Below are 21,545 nucleotides of genomic sequence, written 5' to 3' on the forward strand. Positions count from 1 at the left end.
AAATGTCCACTGCAGAGGACACTGGTTCCAAGGAATAGACCAAAAGTAAATGTCCACTGCAGAGAACACTGGCTCTAAGGAATAGACCAAAAGTAAATGTCCACTGCAGAGGACACTGGTTCTAAGGAATAGACCAAAAAAAATGTCCACTGCAGAGGACGCTGGTTTTATCAGGACATAAATTGACAGGTGTGAACTCTAAATGCACTGATCAGACATTTGTCCAAAGCTATCTGGTCTCTTATTACTGATCATGTGGCTTTTTGCCTAGAAAGAGCACAAAGTAAGAGTGAACTCACTGCCAGGGGCCACACTGGTTCTGAAGGCACATCAGACACTTAACAGAAGCAAATGGGGAAGTTTATAAGACTCAGTAAACAGACTCTCAGGACCAGAATGCGAAAAGTCCAAACTTGTATGTGACTCATGCAGTACACATGCAGGGACCGTGATTGGACACAAAGGTTCCGAGTGTTGGGAAAAGGGAAGTAGGCCATGGAAAATTTACGAATAGGAATACATGAGAAAGACATGCTTTGAGGACAATTCCATTTACACCTATATGATGTAGAAGAGATGTGATTTTAGTCTCCTTGTTGTGGAGATGTAACCATAACCTACGTCACCTTTCAGACATGCAGACACCCAAAGGTGATGTGAATGTGTCCAGAAAACATCTGAGTGAGCCCTGAACGGATGTTGTGTCTTGGGGGTTGCCAACGTCTTGAAAAATAAATACGAATAATGACACAATATTGGCAGTACCTAGTTGATCCTTTATCTTCATAGTGAATTTATGTAGAAACGGTTGAAAAACGAGGGACAAAGCTGCTAGTATTCGATTTTGTGTCCTCTTCTACTGATGTTTTCCACAAGATGCTTAAGCAAATGCTGAAAGAGCATCACCAAACATAGGCTATGGTGTCTACGAAGACAAGGTAGAATGAGACGAGCAGGGGATTTCTTTTAAGCTCATAATGTAAACCATGTCCATTTTAAAGTAATCAGTGACCAGGGTGACAAAAACATGCAATGAATTGATCAAAATATAAGTTTTACATGCCTCTATTCACACTGTCTCTGCGGGGATATAGGCTCGAGATCAGGGAGCGAAATATCGAGGGTGCGTTCCAAGTATTAATCAACAACTCAATGGTGTAACAGGAAACGACTGACAGGAACTTTTGTGAAATTCCGGTCATCTGGACACGATCTGGACACGATGGGTCCTTTAATGTCCCAGAACTATGTATTATTTGTATGGATTTATCCATCAATTCTACACAAATTATAATATCTTAGATTTTAAAATGTTGACTTTATTGTACTTTCCAAGAATAGTCTTTAAACAAGTGATCTAGCTCTGAGGTTGGACAACCCAACAGTCGAGGTTGCCCTTAGTTTTGTAGTCCCTCCCCTTGCGTACAAGCATGTCATTTTGGACTATTTTGTTTTTCAAGGGATGGTTGGCAACCCTGGTCTATTCGGACCCAAGGCATGAGCATGATGAAGGGTACTGGGGTAACTTCGGGGGGAATCTCTATGATTTTTTTTCTTCCAAAATTCCATTTCAGATACACCATTGTACAACGTGTGACATCACTTCCTGTTTACCACGCCTTCCCATGGTTGGGAACAGGATGTGCCATGGGAAACCAAATGTGTGGACAAACAAACAGAGTGAAACAGGAAGGCAGTACGTTGGAGCAGCTGGAAGACTTGGGGGAGAAAATAAGAAACAGGAACAATGCCTTGCAATGATGTTTTAATGGAATTTGGAAAGACAACCTAGCGGGAACCATTAATTTACGAACATGTCTAGAGCAGAATTCCTTCAAAGTTATCAGATAGTACAGTCTTTTTGCTAGTTAAACATGCAATATATTGTTGAAAGAGTTAACCAAACGTCCACTATGAGTGTAAAGCTGCGATGGAGATGAAGAACAATCCATGGCCTCAAATCACAAAAAAAAACAAACAGGCTAGTTAGGTTAGCTGTGCTAACTGAGCTTGATATTTTAGCCACTTAAAACCAAAAGCCAGAAATACGTATTGCAACTGCATGTTATACAACTTAGCGGCCTATGCAAACAAGAAAGCCTGTTGAAAGACACATTAGAAGTTTTACCTCGACCAACTGCGATCTAAGACTCCCATACCTACCGTGACACATTTGTTAAAACCTTGCGACTAAAACATTGCTTTAAAAAGCATGGAACTATCACTATGATGCTGCTGAAGGTTGAGTGTCTATACACAAAATAGGGGCGGGGGGCCGGGTTTGACAGAAACAAAAAAGAAAATGACAAAAAATCAAACGGAAGGAGGAAAAAAAAAAACCTTCATTGACATTTGATTGGTAGAAACAGTAGGATAAATACAAGATGAGTCCACTTTGTTCCATCCGTTTTTGTTCTTATTTTTTTTTTCAGTTTAAAAGTTCAGTCCCATTGGACGAATCAGTCAGTACCCCTTCACCGAATATGCAGTGTGACTTTAGAACAACATTCTACTGGACTGTGGTCTTGGCTATTGTACATTGGAGCCGTACACTCGAACCTGTGACCATAACAGTATGAACCATGGAGGCTTGATTTCAAAATTGCTACAGTCAATATTTCCGTCTCCTTGGTCATTTAAAAAAAAAAAATTGTGTTCCTAATATCTTTCTCTCCTTGTTTTGTTCCTAACCCAACTGGAGAGAAGACAAACACTAGGTAAAGGGGGAGGGTTGCAGGGAAAAGGTGCATTCCAGGGGGTAATTGTGAAGGGCTTATACGTTACCTTCCAGAAAATCAGTCTTATCACTTATGGTAGAGTAGTAGAGCGGCTGGTTGTCATCTGTGTTTGTAGACTCCTGGGGCCCAAGGAGGTGACTGGCCTCCAACGCATCAACCTCCTCGAGGTGGTGTGAGGTAATCTCTCCCCCAAACACGTAGTGGTGCTCATCTAGACTGGGCTCTTTATCTTGCTGAAAACCCAACGGCATCAGGTCCACAGGTCGTCCCAGCAGGTCCTCCGCCTGGGCAGCAGCAGCAGCGGAAGGAAAGTTCAGTTCCTTAATGAGGGAGGGGTCCTTGGCCTCCTCGGGCAGCTGTTCCTCATTTTCCAAGGAGAATATACCTGGGCTCTTCCCACAGCTTTCAGCCATGGAGTGGGCATTAGAGTTGGATGTGGTACAGTCAAAGCCATATGATGCCACAGAATTGGCTGACTGAGGAGTGGCGCCACCTCCATCCTCTTCACCGTCTCCAGCTCGTATCACTACTGCTTCCTCATCCTCATCAAGCGCAGGTAAATTACATGTCGGAGTAGGGCTTTCAAATCCGGCACTTTCGTCCATCATCACTGGTGCATCGGGGTCATTTATCTGCATCTCACCCTCTGTGTCACTGGCCTCATCTACAGAGGTAGTAGGAGACGATGGGGCAGATGCTGGAGCTGTTGGGGGTCCTGTACCCAGGACTTCATCAGCAGGAAGAGTCTCAGCCTCTTCCTCTTCTCCGTCACCTTTCTCTAAGTGAATACCCAGATCCTGCTCCATGTCAGGCTGTACCGCAGCAGGGACTGGAGTCTGCTGTTTGTCAGAGCGAGATTCCACCCCTGAGCTGCTGTCGTAGTCCCGGAGATCCTCTGGTGTGCTTGTCTCGCTGCCGCTGTGGGCGGTTAGAGCTGTACCGCTTAGAGGGCTCGATTGGGACATGCCCACAGCTTGGGCAGCAAGCATATTCTGAGTCTCCTCAGGGTCGGAGCTCTTCGTCTCATAGAACGACTGTTCCTGCTGGCAGTCTTGCCCTGAAAGAGGAGCCAAGAAAGGGCCACTGCCATCCAAACCAGGCTGGGCAGGAGACTGTGTGGGTGTTTCAGACTCTGCTGCACCATGGTCTGAGAGAGGGCTGGGGGATGAGACAGAGAGCAGTGAGGCTGGCTGAGCCCATGTATCACAAAATGGGGTTGTCTGACCCCAAGAAGAAGCGGGAGGGACACACGAATCGGCCTGGTTGAGGTTGTCCAAATGTCCGTCCTCATTAAAGTCATCTTCTTCTGCATTCTCACAGCTTTCTGTTACTCCTTCACTGTGCATCTCTACATCCTCATCCTCCTCGTCTTCACCTTTTTCCTGTGGCTGGAATACCTTATGCTCCTCTGCTCTCTCTGAACTTAAGTCCATTTCATCCTCACGTTCGTCCTCTTCATCCTCATCTTCCTCGTTTGCCAGTGTTTCCACATTCGGAGAGCCCATGAGGTTACCATCACCCTCTGAGCCTCGGAGGCTTGAGTCGATCAGGGCATCTGAACTCTGTGTGCCTTCTAATAATGCAGTGTGCTGGGTGCTGCTGAGGTCAGAAACGCCATGTTGCCGACTGCTGGTGCAGCTGCTCAAATCCTCAGAGTCCATTCCTGACAACAGGTCATCACAGTGCCATCCAGAAGATCCACTAAAAGCTGAGGGTCGGATGTGGAACTCCTCAGAAGGCTGAGAGGTACTCATATCAGTAATCATTGAGGACAGCTGATGGCCCAATCTCCTCTGTTCCTCATCCTCTTCATCCTCGTCGTCATCTTCATTTATTTCCTCATCGGCCTTCTCCACTGCTACTTCCTTTTCACGTGGTGAGAGCATGTCCCTTGAAGTAAAGCCCTCAATGGGTAAGGCGCCCAACAATTGAGGCTCTGCCATAGTGAACTTCTCTGTGGAAGGAACAATTGTAGTGAACATATTCTCTTGTTCTTCTTCTTCTGCTTCTGCTTCCTCTTCCTCGTCATCATCTCTCCTTGTCTCCCATGTCTCAACCTGTTCATTATACTTCTCTGTTGCAAAATTCATCATACCATGGGGCTCCTGGGGAGCATCATCACCAAGGTTCGTGTTCCAGGGATCTGGTTGGACATGCATGTTCAGCAGAGCAGAAGAACTCTGAGACTCTCCGACAGGAGAAACAGTTCCTGGGGGAGAGCACGGAGGTGACATGACTGTTGTTCCCAGGGAGGGAACTGATTCATTGGCAGACTGTTCAAACTGGAAAAGGTTGGGCTGTTGTGGCAGCTGAAATTTGGAGCCAGCTTCTTGACCAAATGCAGCTCCCAGTTGTGGCTCAACTGATGGATCAAAAGATGGTTCATGAGGGACTTCAGGAGACATTTCATGTGCATAGTCCAGATATTCTTCCTCTTTGGGCGGTGGTGTGAACTCTCGTGTTGGTTCTGGCATTGAGTCATGCATGGTTTCAGGGAATTTGTCTTGTGCAGGTTCTGGAGTGTAACCGTGTTGGGTTTCGGGAGTTGGTTCATATAGTAGTTCTGGTGTAGCTTCCCGTAGAGGCTCTGGACTTAATTCTTGTACAGGTTCTGGTGTGAGCTCTTCCATGAACTCTGACACGAGTTGTTGTTGAAGATCTGGTGTAGGTTCACGACAAGGTTCTGGAGTAGATTCTCGTTCAGGTTCTGGTGTTGGTTCTCGAACAATATATGGTGTAGGTTCCCTCATGGGTTCCGGTGATGGTTCTCTAACGAAGTCTGGAGTAGGCTCCCTCATATGTTGTGTCTGCTCTTCTTGAAGGGTTACTGGTTTTGTTTCTACGACCGGTTCTGGGGTAGGTTGTTGCATGGGTTCTGGGGATGGTTGTCGAATGGGCTCTGATGTTTGTTGTCGAAGGGACTCTGATGTTGGTTCTTGCATGAGTTCTGGCGTAGGTTCTTGTATAAGTTCTGCTGTTTCTATTAGTATTTCATGTACTTCTGGCGACGGTTCTGGAGTGGGCTCAGAAGATGTTTCTTGTACTGCAAAGCTCAATGGGGTCTGACTAGATATTTGCTCTGCAGTATCAAGAGATGCCACCCCAGCCGCTTCTACAGGTGGTTGTGGTTCATCTGACACAGCAATGGTAGCAGCTGCAGTAGCAATAGCTGCGGCGGCAGCCACAGCAGCAGCTATTTCTTTTCCGGTTTCAGCAGCTGCTTCCGCTTTGGGACCACGTTTCACGGGAGTTGGGGTGCTGCTGCCCACAGTCTTCTTGGCACTGGAATTTTTGGTTGCCACTGTTTTGGAGGCAGATGTCTTAGAGGCGTCCTTGGAAGGCATGGACTTATTCTCTTGTGTTTTGGGACGGTTAGCTGTCTTGATGTCTGCAACTTTAGATGGCTTTTTGGCTGTGATATCGGATTTTGAAGTCGGTTTAGGTGACTCTGGTTTCGCCAGCTTTTTCGCAGCTGGGGTGGCAGGTTTGAGAACATCTATGGAAGGAAACACATAAGATCTATCAAAATATTATCAATTATATGGACAAAAAGTCGGCATTAAAGGAGCCTATTGCGGTAGCACAATTGAATCAAAATAACATTACTTTTTGACCTATTTATAGCAAAATGAAGGAAGCAGTGTGAAACTTCTTGTCTTACCATGAATTGAGTTTAAAAAAACAAGTTAAAAAACTTATTCGGGTGTTACCATTTAGTGGTCAATTGTACGGAATATGTACTGAACTGTGCAATCTACTAATAAAAATTTCAATCAATCAATCAAAAGTGTTTGTCTCTGTGGGGGGAGGCAGGGAAGCTATCATACACATACACAGAAGTTGAAGCTCGTAACGTTAACATGGGGTAATGTAGGAGAAATTATCAGGATTAGCCCCAAAATGTAATCACTTGTTTTTTATCCCATTTCCTGAAAGGTAGATCAAAAGCCGCATATACCTTTTTGAGCTATCTATAGCGGAATGAAAGAAACGTAGTGAACACTCGTTTATGTCTCTACTATATTTGTCTCTGCAGCGCTGCTAGCGTACACGCACACACACACACATAAGGTAATGTAATAGAAATGATCAGAATCAGGCATAAAATCTCATCAGTTTTTGAGTCATTTGAGACACTTCCTGAAAGTTTCATTAGAATCTGCCCAAAATTGTTGAATTATATTAGCTAATTATACAAACTAACCAACTAGCTAATCAACTGACATAAACAAAATGACATTACATAAAGTTCTAATAAGTTACAATTCTCCCAAGACGAGCATGTGGACTCTGAGTGATGAAATCATCAAACCGAAATTTTCGAGAAAGCGTTAATACATCACAATAGATCATAGCAATCCCCAGATACCGTAAAACTAATCTTAATGCTTGGAATGACAGCAGGAAAATATGATTGGATTTGATACTGAACAAAATTAAGGCAACGCCACTGCATTATTGCCTGTCTATCGCTGATATCACGGTTGGTCTTATTGCTGTAAAATCCACATATTTTGATTTTGTTGAATTTCACTGCTTAACAAAAAAGATCTAAAAATGTTGCACTGGGGTGAGCGTTGTATCACAATTTTAGTTTGGCTTTATAAAAGCCCGGGGTATCCAAACTTTTACCACTGAGAGCTGCATACTCAAAAATGACACCATATTTTTCATTTTCAGAACCAAAACAATATTTATTGTAACCTTTAGGACACTCAATTTTGGTGAACGCTAAACGTCATTAAAGTGTTGAAATATGTCACTTGATAAACTTGATATATCGCGGGTTTGTCTCTGTGCGATATAGAAAAGGACTGTATCGTGAAATTCGAGTATACGTTCTCACGCAGTTGCTTTTAGCTGCGGGCATTACACTACATGCGTTTCCCACTCTTTCTTGTCTCTCCTTCTCACAGAGACGTAAAACAAGCGCACCTTCTCACACACGTCACGTGTGCCACGTCACACGCTCTAGCGGAGCAGACAAGTAGCAACATGGTAACGTTAGCTGTGATGCTAACGGTGCGGGTGGTAATACGAGAGAGAGAAGGTGAGAATCCGGAAACAAATGGAGGAATAATTAACTACCAAGAAAAACAGCACAAGGTCCATCGTCTGGCGGTGGTTTGGCTTCAAGCGGGAATATGTTTAACATTTATGCGGCAAAAGCGTTGCTACAAAAAGTAGCACCACTGCTAATGTAGCATCATTTGAAAAGTCCCCCGCTAGAGAATGCTGAGTGCTTGAAACTCCGCATCAACATCTCCGGCCGGTGCCACACCAACAAAATGCCGAAGCAACTATTTCCAGATCAACACCGTATGAAAAAAAAAGAAGATAATGTCCGCAGGGACCTATTATTCAGCTAATTTTTATTTGACAGTTATTGAAATATCTTGTGTGACATCATGCACAAAAGTGCACTTTATTTGTTTTAAACTGTTGTAGTGGCGTTCTGTACAAAAAGTGCACTTTAATTTAGTGTTGTTTTAATATGTCATCTTAGTGACATCGTGCACAAACGTGCACTAATAGCTTGTTTTAAAACGTTTCTGACAATCTTGCACTTTCTGTTTTGGAAATGACATGAATGTTTGTGCCACTGCTTAATAACTGTTTAATAAATACAGTTTTGGTCAACTGACTTAGTTGTGATTTCCCTCTCTGCATGAAAGTTTAAATGAGCATATATTAATGCAGTATGAACAAGAATGTTTTAATGTAGACACATAGAATCATCATACTGCTGTGATTATATGCATCAGGTGTTCATTCAAGGATAAGGCAAAATATGAAGATATATATCGTGTATCGTGATATGGCCTAAAAATATCGAGATATTAATAAAAGGCCATATCTCCCAGCCCTACTTTCAACACTTAAATATCTATAGATCAACTTCAAATTGCCAAAAAGTGACTTTTTTCATGTTTCATGCCGCCCTTTTTTTTTTTTTTTTAAATCTTTTTTTAAGGCAAAAAAATACAAAATATCCAATATTTTTCAGAAACATTTTTCCATCCGTCCAGTGAGGTAGAGCTTTAAATAATTCATAACAACATTGCTTATGACTCATTATTATTTTTTGAAAAATGACAGTTTACAAACAAAATAAAAATCTGACTACTGTGAAGGTTTTGGGAATCCAAAATACCCTCACTCATAAAGGTGTTAGAAAGGCATATTTTAACATATATTATTTTTACTTTTAACACTTAAATCTCCATACCAACTTTGCATCTATAAGTCATTCAATTTATTTATTTATTGTTTCTGATCAATGGGCAGCACAATGAAACAGGGGTTAGTGCATCTGCCTCCCAATCCGAAAGTCCTGAGTAGTCCTGAGTTCAATCCTGGGTTCGGGTTCTTTCTGTGTGGAATTTGCATGTCCTCCCTGTGAATGCGTGGGTTCCCTCCGGGTACTCTGGCTTCCTCCCACTTACAAAGACATGCACCTGGGGATAGGTTGATTGGCAACACTAAACATTGGCTCTAGTGTGTGAATGTGAGTGTGAATGTTGTCTGTCTATCTTTATTGCCCCTGTGATGAGGTGGCGACTTGTCCAGGGTGTACCCCGCCTACCGCTGGAATGCAGCTGAGATAGGCTCCAGCCATACTTGCCAACCCTCCCTGATTTTCTGGGAGACTCCCGAAATTCAGCGCCTCTACCGAAAACCTCCCAGAAGAAATTTTATCCCGAAAATCTCCCGAAATTCAGCCGGAGCTGGAGGCCACGCCCCCTCCAGCTCCTTGCGGACCTGAGTGGGGACAGCCTGTTTTTACATCCGCTTTCCCACTACATAAACAGCTTGCCAGTAACATCTACTGATTTGAATAAAAAACTGCACACACAAGGAGACGAAGCAGAAGCCATGGCGACGGCGTCTGTAACAGAGTGATTCTATGTTGTCTGTCCCCATCTCCTGGTGAATGTTGGCTATAGTGTTATGGGGTTGCTTTTTGATTGGCCAACGATTTACGTGGTGTTGGGCACCTGACGGCAAGTGAGGGAGTCTGTTCTGAAGCTCACAGTAAAGAGACATAACTTCATCACCTCGCCTGGTTATTGACTCCAACCCAATATATTACATAGTTGACGAGCAAAATGAAGAGATAAATAGCAGAACAAAGGTTACTCAAATAGTGAAAGGTAAGTGTTTTTTTTTTTTTTAGTAACCAGCTGGCACAGTACAGTTAGTAGAACGACTGTGGTTTTATTACTGTGTATTTGATAGGTGCCGTCTGAAATTCAACTATTTCTTTTATTTATATATATAATAAAAGTAATATATATAGCTAGAATTGACTGAAAGTCAAGTATTTCATATATATATATATATATATATATATATGAAATACTCAGGTTGGTGAATTGTAGATGTAAATATATTCCTCCCCTCTTAACCACGCCCCCTGCCCCAACCACGCCTCCGCCCCACCCCCGACCAAGCTCCCCCATCCCCACACCCCCCCACCTCCCGAAATTGGAGGTCTTAAAGTTGGCAAGTATAGCTCCAGCAACCCCCGAGATCCCAAAAGGGACAAGCAGTAGAAAATGGATGGATGGATGGATGGATGGATGGATGGATGATCAATGAATGTTTTAAAGTTAAAAAAAAAACAGCCTCAATGGCAGCTTTGTTGCATTAGTGTCAATACTACAACATTTTCTTGTCATAGTCCGCCTGTTTCTCTCTTTTATTCCACTTTTTATGTTTTTTCTTTGTAGTATTATCTTAAAAATGTGCCACGGGCTGCACTATGGACACCTTTGACTCTAAGAATAATCTATTACATATTGTGTAATGGATGGCCCTTTCTTCTTACTATTTCTTAATAATACTTCAATGACCATTGTAAAGAAAAATACTTTTTGTAAAACATCAACCCATTCAACGTGTCTCGTCTTATGCCAATCCAGGTGAGCAGTCGCATTTCAACGAGCGTACCTTTTTTTGCAGGAGTAGTGGCCCGAGACGTTTGTGATGCTGGGATTTTGACAGCAGAGGGAGTAGATGAGGTGGATCTGGATGCAGCATTGGAGGCTCTGGGAGTGGCAGGTTTAGGTGTAGCTGGAGAGCTTCTGGTTGTGCTGCTGGGTGGTGGTCGTGTTGAGCCTGTGGAAGGACGGGATGCTGCCGTGCCGGTTGTGGGCCTGGGGAACGATGACAATAAGGTGGTTACAGACTGGTATGCACATTTAGAGCTCATATTAACTGGAATAACGTACAGTATGTGCAATATTGGGATTGGTAATATATGTGGAGGCATTTCTCTGACGTTTCAGCAAGTGGTCAACACTCAGTCTTTATATGACCATGACTGTTAGAGATAGTACATTTTTAATGTCTTAGAGTCTTAAATACAACATAAAAACATTCAAATGTACAAACCCCGTTTCCATATGAGTTGGGAAATTGTGTTGGATGTAAATATAAACGGATAACAATGATTGACTCGTCAGACCACAGAACACTTTTACACTTTGCATCAGTCCATCTTAGATGATCTCGGGCCCAGAGAAGCCGGCGGCGTTTCTGGATGTTGTTGATAAATGGCTTTCGCTTTGCATAGTAGAGCTTTAACTTGCACTTACAGATGTAGCGACAAACTGTATTTAGTGACAGTGGTTTTCTGCAGTGTTCCAGAGCCCATGTGGTGATATTCTTTAGAGATTGATGTCGGTTTTTGATACAGTGTCGTCCGTGGGATCGAAGGTCACGGTCATTCCATGTTGGTTTCCGGCCATGTCGCTTACGTGGAGTGATTTCTCCAGATTCTCTGAACCTTTTGATTATATTATGGACCGTAGATGTTGAAATCCCTAAATTTCTTGCAATTGCACTTTGAGAAACGTTGTTCTTAAACTGTTTGACTATTTTCTCACGCAGTTGTGGACAAAGAGGTGAACCTCACCTCATCCTTTCTTGTGAAAGACCGAGCATTTTTCGGGAAGCTGTTTTTATGCCCAATCATGGCACCCACCTGTTCCCAATTAGCCTGCACACCTGTGGGATCTTCCAAATAAGTGTTTGATGAGCATTCCTCAACTTTATCAGTATTTATTGACACCTTTCCCAACTTCTTTTGTCACGTGTTGCTGGCATCAAATTGTAAAGTTAATAATTATTTGCAAAAAAAAAAATGTTTATCAGTTTGAACATCAAATATGTTGTCTTTGTAGCATATTCCACTGAATGTGGGTTGAAAAGCATTTTCAAATCATTGTATTCCGTTTATATTTACATCTAACACAATTTCCCAACTCATATGGAAACGGGGTTTGTTTCAGGAATTCATTAAAGGCCTACTGAAACCCACTACTACCGACCACGCAGTCTGATAGTTTATATATCAATGATGAAATATTAACATTGCAACACATGCCAATACGGCCTTTTTAGTTTACTAAATTGCAATTTTAAATTTCCCGCCAAGTGTCCTGTTGAAAACGTTGCGTATGATGACGCGTGCGTTTGACGTCACCGGCTGTAGCGGACATTTTTTTCCAGCCCGATCCAAGCTATAAGTAGTCTGCTTTAATCGCATAATTACACAGTATTCTGGACATCTGTGTTTCTGAATCTTTTGCAATTTGTTCAATTAATAATGGAGAAGTCAAAGTAGAAAGATGGAGGTGGGAAGCGATGTATTGCGGCCGCCTTTAGCAACACAAACATAGCCGGTGTTTCCTTGTTTAAAATTCCCAAAGGTGAAGCTTTACTATGGAACAGAGCGGTCAAGTGAACATGCTTCCCGACTACATGTCAACTGGCAGGTTTCGGTGAGAAAATTGTGGTAATAAGTCGGCGCTTCCCGTAGTTATGAGCGGAGCTTGCGTCCTCCTGCAGCTGCGGACTATTACCTCCTCCCACCGGAGACACTGGCGGTCACCACACCCGTGGCCACACCCCTCCGACTTTCAGGTACCATATAATCTCACTAAAACACTAGTAACACAATAAGCAGATAAGGGATTTTCCAGAATTATCTTAGTAAATGTGTCTAATAACATCTGAATCGCTCTCACTGCTCTCTCCTTTTTTTCCCCTTTTTTTTTTAAACTTTTTTTTTTCTAGTCCTTCACTCTCACGATCCTCATCCACGAATCTTTCATCCTTGCTCAAATTAATGGGGAAATTGTCGCTTTCTCGGTCCGAATCGCTCTAGCTGCAGGTGGCTATGATTGTAAACAATGTGAGGATGTGAGGAGCTCTACAACCCGTGACGTCACGCACACATTGTCTGCTACTTCCGGTGAAGGCAAGGCTTTTTTATTACCGACCAAAAGTTGCAAACTTTATTGTGGATGTTCTCTACTAAATCCTTTCAGCAAAAATATGGCAATATCGCGAAATGATCAAGTATGACATATAGAATGGACCTGCTATCCCCGTTTAATAAGAAAATCTCATTTCAGTCGGCCTTTAACTCTGGAGGCAGCTCAAACTTATCTTAATGCAATGATTATGTCTATTATGTTTATTATTGTATAACATGTTTGTCGCAGGCAAGCAAAATGACACTGAGGCCATTGGAAACTTTGTGTGCAAGACCTCCACACAATTATTTACAATAAAATAATGTAATATGTAATTTAACATTAATATTATATACAATTTAATGTATTTTACTCTTAGTAATAGGGGTTATTATTACTAGTTAAGGGCGTGTGGAGACACAATTAGCTGCTAGCCGTTTTTCAGCTGGGAGACTAAAAATGAATACAGTCTCCACCAGAGGGTAATTAAAAGGCATTAATCAGCCGTGGTGATCACATAACCTTTTTCACGAAAATCGTTTGAACTGATCTGTTGTCAATCGTTCGGCACATTCCTAAAACCAACAAGAGACAGCAAAAGGGCACACAGTAGAGTCTTGGCTGAATGAGCCAGTATCGGACACTTCGGTCTCCTTATACGCATCCTCGCTCATCCATGCGGACTGGACACTGGCTTAGATTTGGTGGGCGGCCAAGGTGGAGTCGACTCTCTCGGTTGCTTTGTTGGGTCTGCTCCTGTCTCTGGCCATGCTTCCCCAACCCCAGCAGACGATGGCGTGGAACACCGCAGAGGACACCACAGTGTATATTTTATTTTTATTTTTTTTGTTGTTGTTTTACTTTTGTGGCTGTGTGTAGAAGTGGCTGGTTGCATGGACACCACAGTGTATATGTCATTTTGTTTATTTTTGTTGTTTTACTTTTATGGCTGTGTGTAGAAGTGGCTGGTTTCATCAGCTCTGCTCGTTTAATGTCTTTAATGTCCTTTTTTGTCTTTGATGTTTTATGTTTCCCACTTACACACATGTTATTGTGTGCTATGGCTAAGATCTTCTTTTTCTTCCTTGGCCGGAGTCTGGACCCTCTCTCCAGGGGCCCAGGCATGAATATATATATTTTTCTCCCCCCTTCCTCCTTGTTTCCCACCATTTTTGTTAGGGGCACCAGAAGTTGGCAGAGCCGTCAGCGATCCTGTTCTGTCTCCCTGTAATGTTTGTCTGATATTGAATGGGATTGTGCTGAAAATGTCAATTTACCCCCTGGGATTATTAAAGTATTTTTGATTCTGATTCTGAAAAGCATCAATGCCCAAAAAAAAATAACCTTGTAAGTGAAGGATAGACTAGATTAGTGTTAATTAGTGCTGACCGGAAACTGACCTTACCCAGAAGTCCAAATGTGACATCAACCCAAATCCATGCTTAAGCAGTTTAAGGAAAGGATCTGAACCCAAAAACTACTCTGTCAAGGACAGTTGGAAATCCATTATAGCAACTTGTAATTAGGATGTGACACGTTTTAGTAAGTGAATCAGCATCCGTGTCTACCTCCCTACCCGGTTGATTAGGACAAAACATTACAGTCTCATGAAAAACTTCCCTGAGGAACAGTAAAGTGGGACAGGAAGTTAACGACAATGTATGTAACCCAGCCGAGGTTCACGCAATCCTTGGTCTCTGGACAATATCCTGATCCCATGAGGGAAGAACACGTGGGGCAGTGCGCTTCAGCCTGCGTGCTGTGCTTGCTTCCTCGCCCTGAAGCGGACTGTGTCAGGTCTGAGTAAAGTCACCCACATCTCGTCGCCCTGACAAGGCTCGGGTGTGCGGTCTTGAGGCTACAAGCTACACGAACTGCCTGTTTCTAAATTAAGAAACAAGTCTGCCCCAGCAGAAAGGGAGCAGCAGGGAGAGTGAAGACACATTAATGTTTAATAGCGAACAGGCAAAAATAACTTTTCTGGTTCCCGTCGGTGGAACCATAGGCTGTGTTACAAGCCCGCTCGTGGTGCATGAGCAAATACTGGGCGAGTCACAATTTGGAACTGGTTCTGGAAACATGAGTTATGATTGAAGCCCCGAGTCAACAGGCGGTGACAGAACAGGGATGTGGTTTTTCAAAAGTACAAAACTGTGTTTTGACAAAATTGCTATGACAAGACCACTAAAAACAGATTGCTTTCATGCATGTGTCAAACTCAGGACCCAGGGGCCAGATCTGGCCCGCCACGTTGTTTTATGTGGCCCTCGAATGCCGGGAAATAATGTGCATCATCTTTCTATCAAAATGTTGTATTCCATCCATCCATTGTCTACAGCGTATTCCCTTTGGGTTTGCAGAGGGCGCTGGTGCCTATCTCAGCTACAATCGGGCAGAAGGCGGGGTACAATCTGGACAAGTTGCCACTTCATCGCAGGGCCAACACAGATAGACAGATAACATTCACACTCACATTCACACACTAGGGACCATTAGGTGTTGTCAATCATCTTCTTCCCAAATGCAAGTCTTTGGAGGTAGGAGGAAGCCGGAGTAGCCGGAGAGAACCCACACAATCACAGGGAGAACTTACAAACTCTACACAGAAGGATCCCGAGCGCAGGATCGAACCCAGGACCTGTGAGGCAGACGTACTAATCCCTTTTTCACCGTGCTGCCCTGTATTTCTTATTTAAATTTTAATAGAAAAATTGCAAGGACTGTATCAATTGCATGTCTTTTACACTTGAGAACTATCTTGACTATGCAAAAAACATTATGTCAACATAGGGGTGTCCACAGTGAAGTCCGCAGCTCTAGTTTTGTTGGCCCACAGCATTATCTTGGATAAGAAAATAACAGTGAAAACGTAAAAAAAGAGCAGAAAATTGTAATGTAATGCGAAAAAAGCTATAAATTTAATGCTAAAAATTCACGCGTGTCCAAACTTATTCCACCAAGGGTCAAATTCTGGGATTGAGGGCCTCACCTTTTCTCCTCCAAACATATTGATGGGTATTGTGGCTCCATTTTTGTTTCATCTGACATCACATGGACAAAGATAAGATCTTCTGGAGGAAAATTCTGTGGTCAGATGAAACAAAAAATGAGCTGTTTGGCTACAATACCCAGCAATATGTCCGGCTTCCTCCCACCTCCAAAGACATGCACCTGGGGATAGGTTGATTGGCAACACTAAATTGGCCCTAGTGTGTGAATGTGAGTGTGAATGTTGTCTGTCTATCTGTGTTGGCCCTGCGATGAGGTGGCGACTTGTCCAGGGTGTACCCCGCCTTCCGCCCGATTGTAGCTGAGATAGGCGCCAGTGCCCCCCGCGACTCCAAAAGGGAATAAGCGGTAGAAAATGGATGGATGGATGTTTGAAGCAGAAAAGGTGAGGCCTTTAATCCCAGGAACATCATTCCTACCGTCAAGCATGGTGGTTGGAGTATTATGCTCTGGGGCTGTTTTGCTGCCAATGAAACTGGTGCTTCAAATGGGACAATGAAAGAGGAGGATTACCTCCAAATTCTTCAGGACAACCTGAAATCATCAGTCCGGACGTTGGGTCTCGGACACATTTGGGTGTTCCAACAGGACAATGACCCCAAGCACACATCAAAAGTGGCAAAGGAATGGCTAAATCAGGCTAGAATTAAGGTTTTAGAATTGCCTTCCTAAATTCCTGACATAAACGTGTGGAAAATGCGGAAGAAACAAGTCCATGTCAGAAAACCAACACATTTCGTTGAACTGCACCAATTGTGTCAAGAGGAGTGGTCAAAAACTTAACCAGAAGGTTGTGAATGGTTACCCAAAGCGCCTTATTGCAGTGAAACTTGCCAAGGGACATGTAAGCAAATATTAACATTAACATTGCTGTATGTATACTTTTGACCCAGCGGATTTGGTCACATTTTTAGTTGACCCATAATAAATTCATAAAAGAACCAAACTTCACGAATATATTTTTGTGACCAACAAGTATGTGGTCCAATCACTCTATCACAAAAAAAACATATATATATATATATATATATATATATATATATATGCCTTAATTAGATTATCCAGAGCGTAGTGCTCGATACCGTGGTAGAGCGCAACTGTTTCAGGAAACAGTTCTGTAGAGATAAAGTAGTCTTGTGATTATATATATATATATATATATATTTATACACGCACACACACACACACACACACACACACACACACACACACACACACACACACACACACACACACACACACACTTATTGTCTTCAAAGTGTGCATTTTTTTTTATAAAATAGGGACTTGTCGATGCTAGAGAACCCATTAGTCAAGTTTACATTAAATTCTTACTGGGAAATCTGCTTCAATATACGAACGTTTGAGTGTTCCAACCATGTTCAAGAACCAATTGAATTCATAAATTGAGGTTGAATGTTGTCTATCTGTGTTGGCCCTGTGATGAGCTGGCGACTTGTCCAGGGTTTACGCCGCCTTCCGCCCGAATGCAGCTAAGATAGGCTTCAGCACCCCCGCGACCCCGAAAGTGACATGCGGCAGAAAATAGATGGATGGATGATTTAATTTTTTTTTTTTGTATTCTGGCCGTCCATCACTCGAAACGTTTTTGTGTTTTACAGTAAAACTAAAACTGTTAATACTTACTAAATCGTCCCATGTGTGACGTCCGTAGGAGTGTTTTTATGCATATTTGTACGTGCTATTGTAATGTAATGATGCCAGCGTCGTTAGTAATAGCTAATATGCTAACACTCTTACGAGTGCCTGTGTTAGTATTGTTAACTTACACCGGCATTATTTTTGTATTGTTTCAGTTTCGTAAATTCACCTGAACGTCACTGTGGAGTCATTGTGTCTATTTAGCTGATTGAAGAGCTAGCTTCCGCAGCAAGTGGGTCCATAACAATGACTTTGGTTTTGTTTGATCAGCCGTTTTACTGCCGTGTGACAGACACTGTTTGGAAACAATTATGGTATGTAAATAAACATTTACAACATTTTTCTGTGTAAATAACTCCTTTCATAACATATATATCTGCAGAGATTCAAAACTTGGCTAAGAAAACAAAACTAACACAAACAGACTAAGGACATAAGACAAAACTACACTTGCTGTGACGTGAAAAGCATGAAACTATGGCATGATGTTAAAAGCATGAAACTATGGCAAGAAGTGAGCAATCAGGAGTGTGTAGAGGGTGATGTCGCCAGGCTGACTGCCTGGCAACTACAGGCTTAAAAAGTGCTGTGGTGATTAACAGGTGCATGAGTCCAAATGAATCAGATGCGTGACATGAGGACGGGTGAAAACTAATGGGTTGACACGGAAACAAAACAGGGAGTGAAAAAAACAGGAACTGACAAAATGCAAAAACCAAACAGAACATAGCCAGACTAAACATGATCACCAAGACATGACACCCTAAACTTTAGTTGGTGCGCTCGATAGTCCAGAAAATACGGTAAAATTATTTATACTTACTAAACCTTCTCATGTGCAATGTCTGAAAGGGACCAGCGGTAGAAAATGGATGGATGGATGGAGGTGCAACTGTGAAATGTAGGACAATGTAGGACAACAAAAGCTACTCTGCTGAACTAGTTGAAAGAAACAAAAGAGCAGCACAAGTTGTCTGCTTAAGACATACTCTCACTAATATTAAAACCACTGAAGTGTAAGCTGAAACAAAACATTTAAAATGAGATGGAGGAAATGAAATGAAAATAAACTAAAGATTGACAGAGAAGGACAGTGGTATTCTACAAAAGAATAGTGCTGGCAGTAGAGATGCAGTTTGTCAAAGACAGTGTTCCTCATCAAAGTAATAGGGATCATCTGAAAGGGCAAGACTACTTTATAGAGCGTTGGAGAGGAACCAGGCCAGGGAGAAATGAGTGGTGGGGCCGGGGGAAATATTCATCCCATTACATTTATCTTATCACTGTGCTTTGTTCTGCAAATGGAAAAAGGGAATTGGCACAGCTGTATTCAGTGCCGGTTGTTCACTTATTGGTGTTTTGAGATTACAAGAGGTTTCCCAATGTTTGGCAAGGAGGTCGTTATCTGAAAACATTGCTCCATTGATTATCTAATTACTGTATGTTTTGCTTTCAATCATTCTGTAATCATGATCGCCGTCATCTGAACGACACCGAGGACAATAAGATTTATTGTGCATAAATAAGGGCCATTTGGCTGCAGTATAAAATCCAGAGTACAGCTTGTAGTCAGAGACAAACAGCCTGTCTTTGTCTCATCACAACAGACCTCATTGAGAACAGGGATTAGTTAAAGTAAAGATCCCAGGAAGGCGCTGGAGCTGCAAAATCAGATGACTCATGTGGTTCGTTGCCATGGGCGCGCTGAGACACACAGCGAGAAACTAATAAGTTTGCCTGAGGAGTAATGATAACGCCAGCTTGGTTGCAAATACGAATGCCCTCAATTATCGGAACTGAGAAAGGAGAACTGTGCGAGAACATGGCTGCCTGCTGGTTCTGCTTTGTTCCCAGTCATCGGCAGTGAGTCCTGGGTTTAAATTAGGAGTCACGCCATCCAAACAGCAAATTAAAAAGCAAGGGGTAAAGACCACAAATCATATAACAAATAATGAATGACAATTATGCAGCAGAAATAAACAGGCTGGATATTAATACTGGACAAAGCTCAGAGTAGACACATCGGGAAAGATGCAGTCATGCGAATTAGGGCATCTTGGGCATTTTATTGTCAAATAATCCTCTCAAAATGAGATCATGACTGTTGTTTTCCCTCCGCTTCCATTTCCCTGCAGGTGTCCAAAGAAGACAATGGTAACTGTTGGCTAAACTCGGTCACACTGGTGCTATTTTGGTAAACATTGCCAGTGGAGCGCCGTTGTCACTTTTTGGAGGACAGAAAACAACGGGAGTGCTGTTTGGGGGGGAAAAAAAAACGGAAGACCCGACGAATCTCACATCGTACAAGTGATGCAAACAGTCGTACTGACATAGGACGCCGAGACCACAGATTGTGTTTAGGCAAAGGTCAGGCACAAAGGGACAGAATAACACGTCAAGATGGCAGCAAACTGTTGTTCATATGTGTTGTCCTCTTGTTGGCCCAACAGCCATTGCTAAGTCGCAAAGCTAAACTAATCCCTGTCAGGACTATTAGCCCTGAGGCAATCTCACAAAGAAGAGTTTCAGTTCAGAGAGTTCATTAAGGCCACGGGTAGAATCTATTACAGTAATCAATAAATGAATAAATAAACAATAGTAGTTTTTGAAATCTTCTCTATCCTGAGTGTTTAAGACTAAGACTTAGAAAAACTTTTTTGATCGACAAGGGAATTTTGATTTAAAATTGTTTTATTTACTTAAATGTGTCGCTAACCAACAAGCTATTTACAATCATACATTATTATAATTACATCTTACTCTTATGTATATTGGATGGATATATTAATAGTGTAACTTCTGTACAGGGTATCTGCAGGTTTCAGCAAGTCAAATTTAAGACTTTTTAAGACCTTTTTAATGGCACCTTTTTTTTTCTCTTGTTTTTGAACACTGACTTTCTGCTGTGAAGACAACGCCTTTGTTGCAGCTTGCTCTCAAATTCGAGCCGGTGTTCTAGTAAGACATGCACCCTCCTGGAATTCACGCACACACCTCCTGCAAGTGTGTTACAAGAATCCCTGAAACGTACTTGTGTCTCCCTAGGTCTGCATTCCTTTTTTGAAGGAATATTTCATTCGAGTACAATCTTTGTGCATGTAAACCATGGGTGTCAAACTCTGGCCCACCGTGTAATTTCATTTGGCCCTTGAGGTAATATCAAATTAAGATTAGAGCTGGCTCGCCGATATTATTCAGCGGCGGTGCCTCTGTAACACCGCATTCACCGCTGATACTCGTACTTGCTAACCCTCACGATTTTCCCGGGAGACTCCCGAAGTTCAGTGCCGCTCCCGAAAATGGTTAAACAGCTCGCTCCAAATCAAAAGGAACTGGGTTCAAATCCCAGTCAGATCAATCGGTAACTAGGATAGCTTTTATATAATAGTTTACTGAGACAGGTTCTCAATTAAAAATTTCATTGGGGCCCGAAATTTCCCTTTAAGAAGACCAAGGATGGCTGAGTGGTCAAAACAGGCATCTCCCAATCAAAGAGGACTGGGTTTAAATCCTAGTCAGGTTGATCGGTAACTAGGAAAGATCCAGTGGGAGGAGTTAAAGTTCACCCGGACAACAATATTGGGGATGTGTCTTGAAGGCACTGCCTTTAGCGTCCTCTACAGCCTGCCGTCACGTCCGCTTTTCCGCCATACAAACAACGTGCCAGCACAGTCACATAATACATGCGGCTTTAACACACACAAGTGAATGCAAGGTGTACTTGGTCAACAGCCGTACAGGTCACACTGAGGGTGGCTGTATAAACAACTTTAACACTGTTACAAATATGCGCCACACTGTGAACCCACACCAAACAAGAATGACAAACGCAACAGAAGAAATACCCAGAACCCCTTGCAGCACTAACTCT

The 21,545-nt window shown here is 42.5% G+C and overlaps 1 protein-coding gene across 4 annotated transcripts in view; it reads right to left on the minus strand.

Moving 5' to 3' along the window:
- Positions 1 to 1,748: 1,748 nt before the first annotated feature.
- prr36b (proline rich 36b) overlaps positions 1,749 to 21,545 on the minus strand; it is a 67,400-nt gene continuing 47,603 nt past the window's right edge. For all 4 annotated transcript variants that reach the window (XM_061885402.1, XM_061885406.1, XM_061885404.1 and 1 more), the window contains 2 exons: positions 10,692 to 10,897; positions 1,749 to 6,234 (listed from right to left, as the gene is read on the minus strand). In XM_061885402.1, the coding sequence (XP_061741386.1) occupies positions 2,774 to 6,234; positions 10,692 to 10,897 (3,667 nt within the window). In that variant the 3' untranslated portion in view covers positions 1,749 to 2,773. The remainder of the gene's footprint in view (positions 6,235 to 10,691; positions 10,898 to 21,545) is intronic.

Source organism: Nerophis ophidion, linkage group LG23, assembly GCF_033978795.1.
Source record: "Nerophis ophidion isolate RoL-2023_Sa linkage group LG23, RoL_Noph_v1.0, whole genome shotgun sequence".
In the NCBI taxonomy this organism is placed as follows: Eukaryota; Metazoa; Chordata; class Actinopteri; order Syngnathiformes; family Syngnathidae; genus Nerophis; species Nerophis ophidion.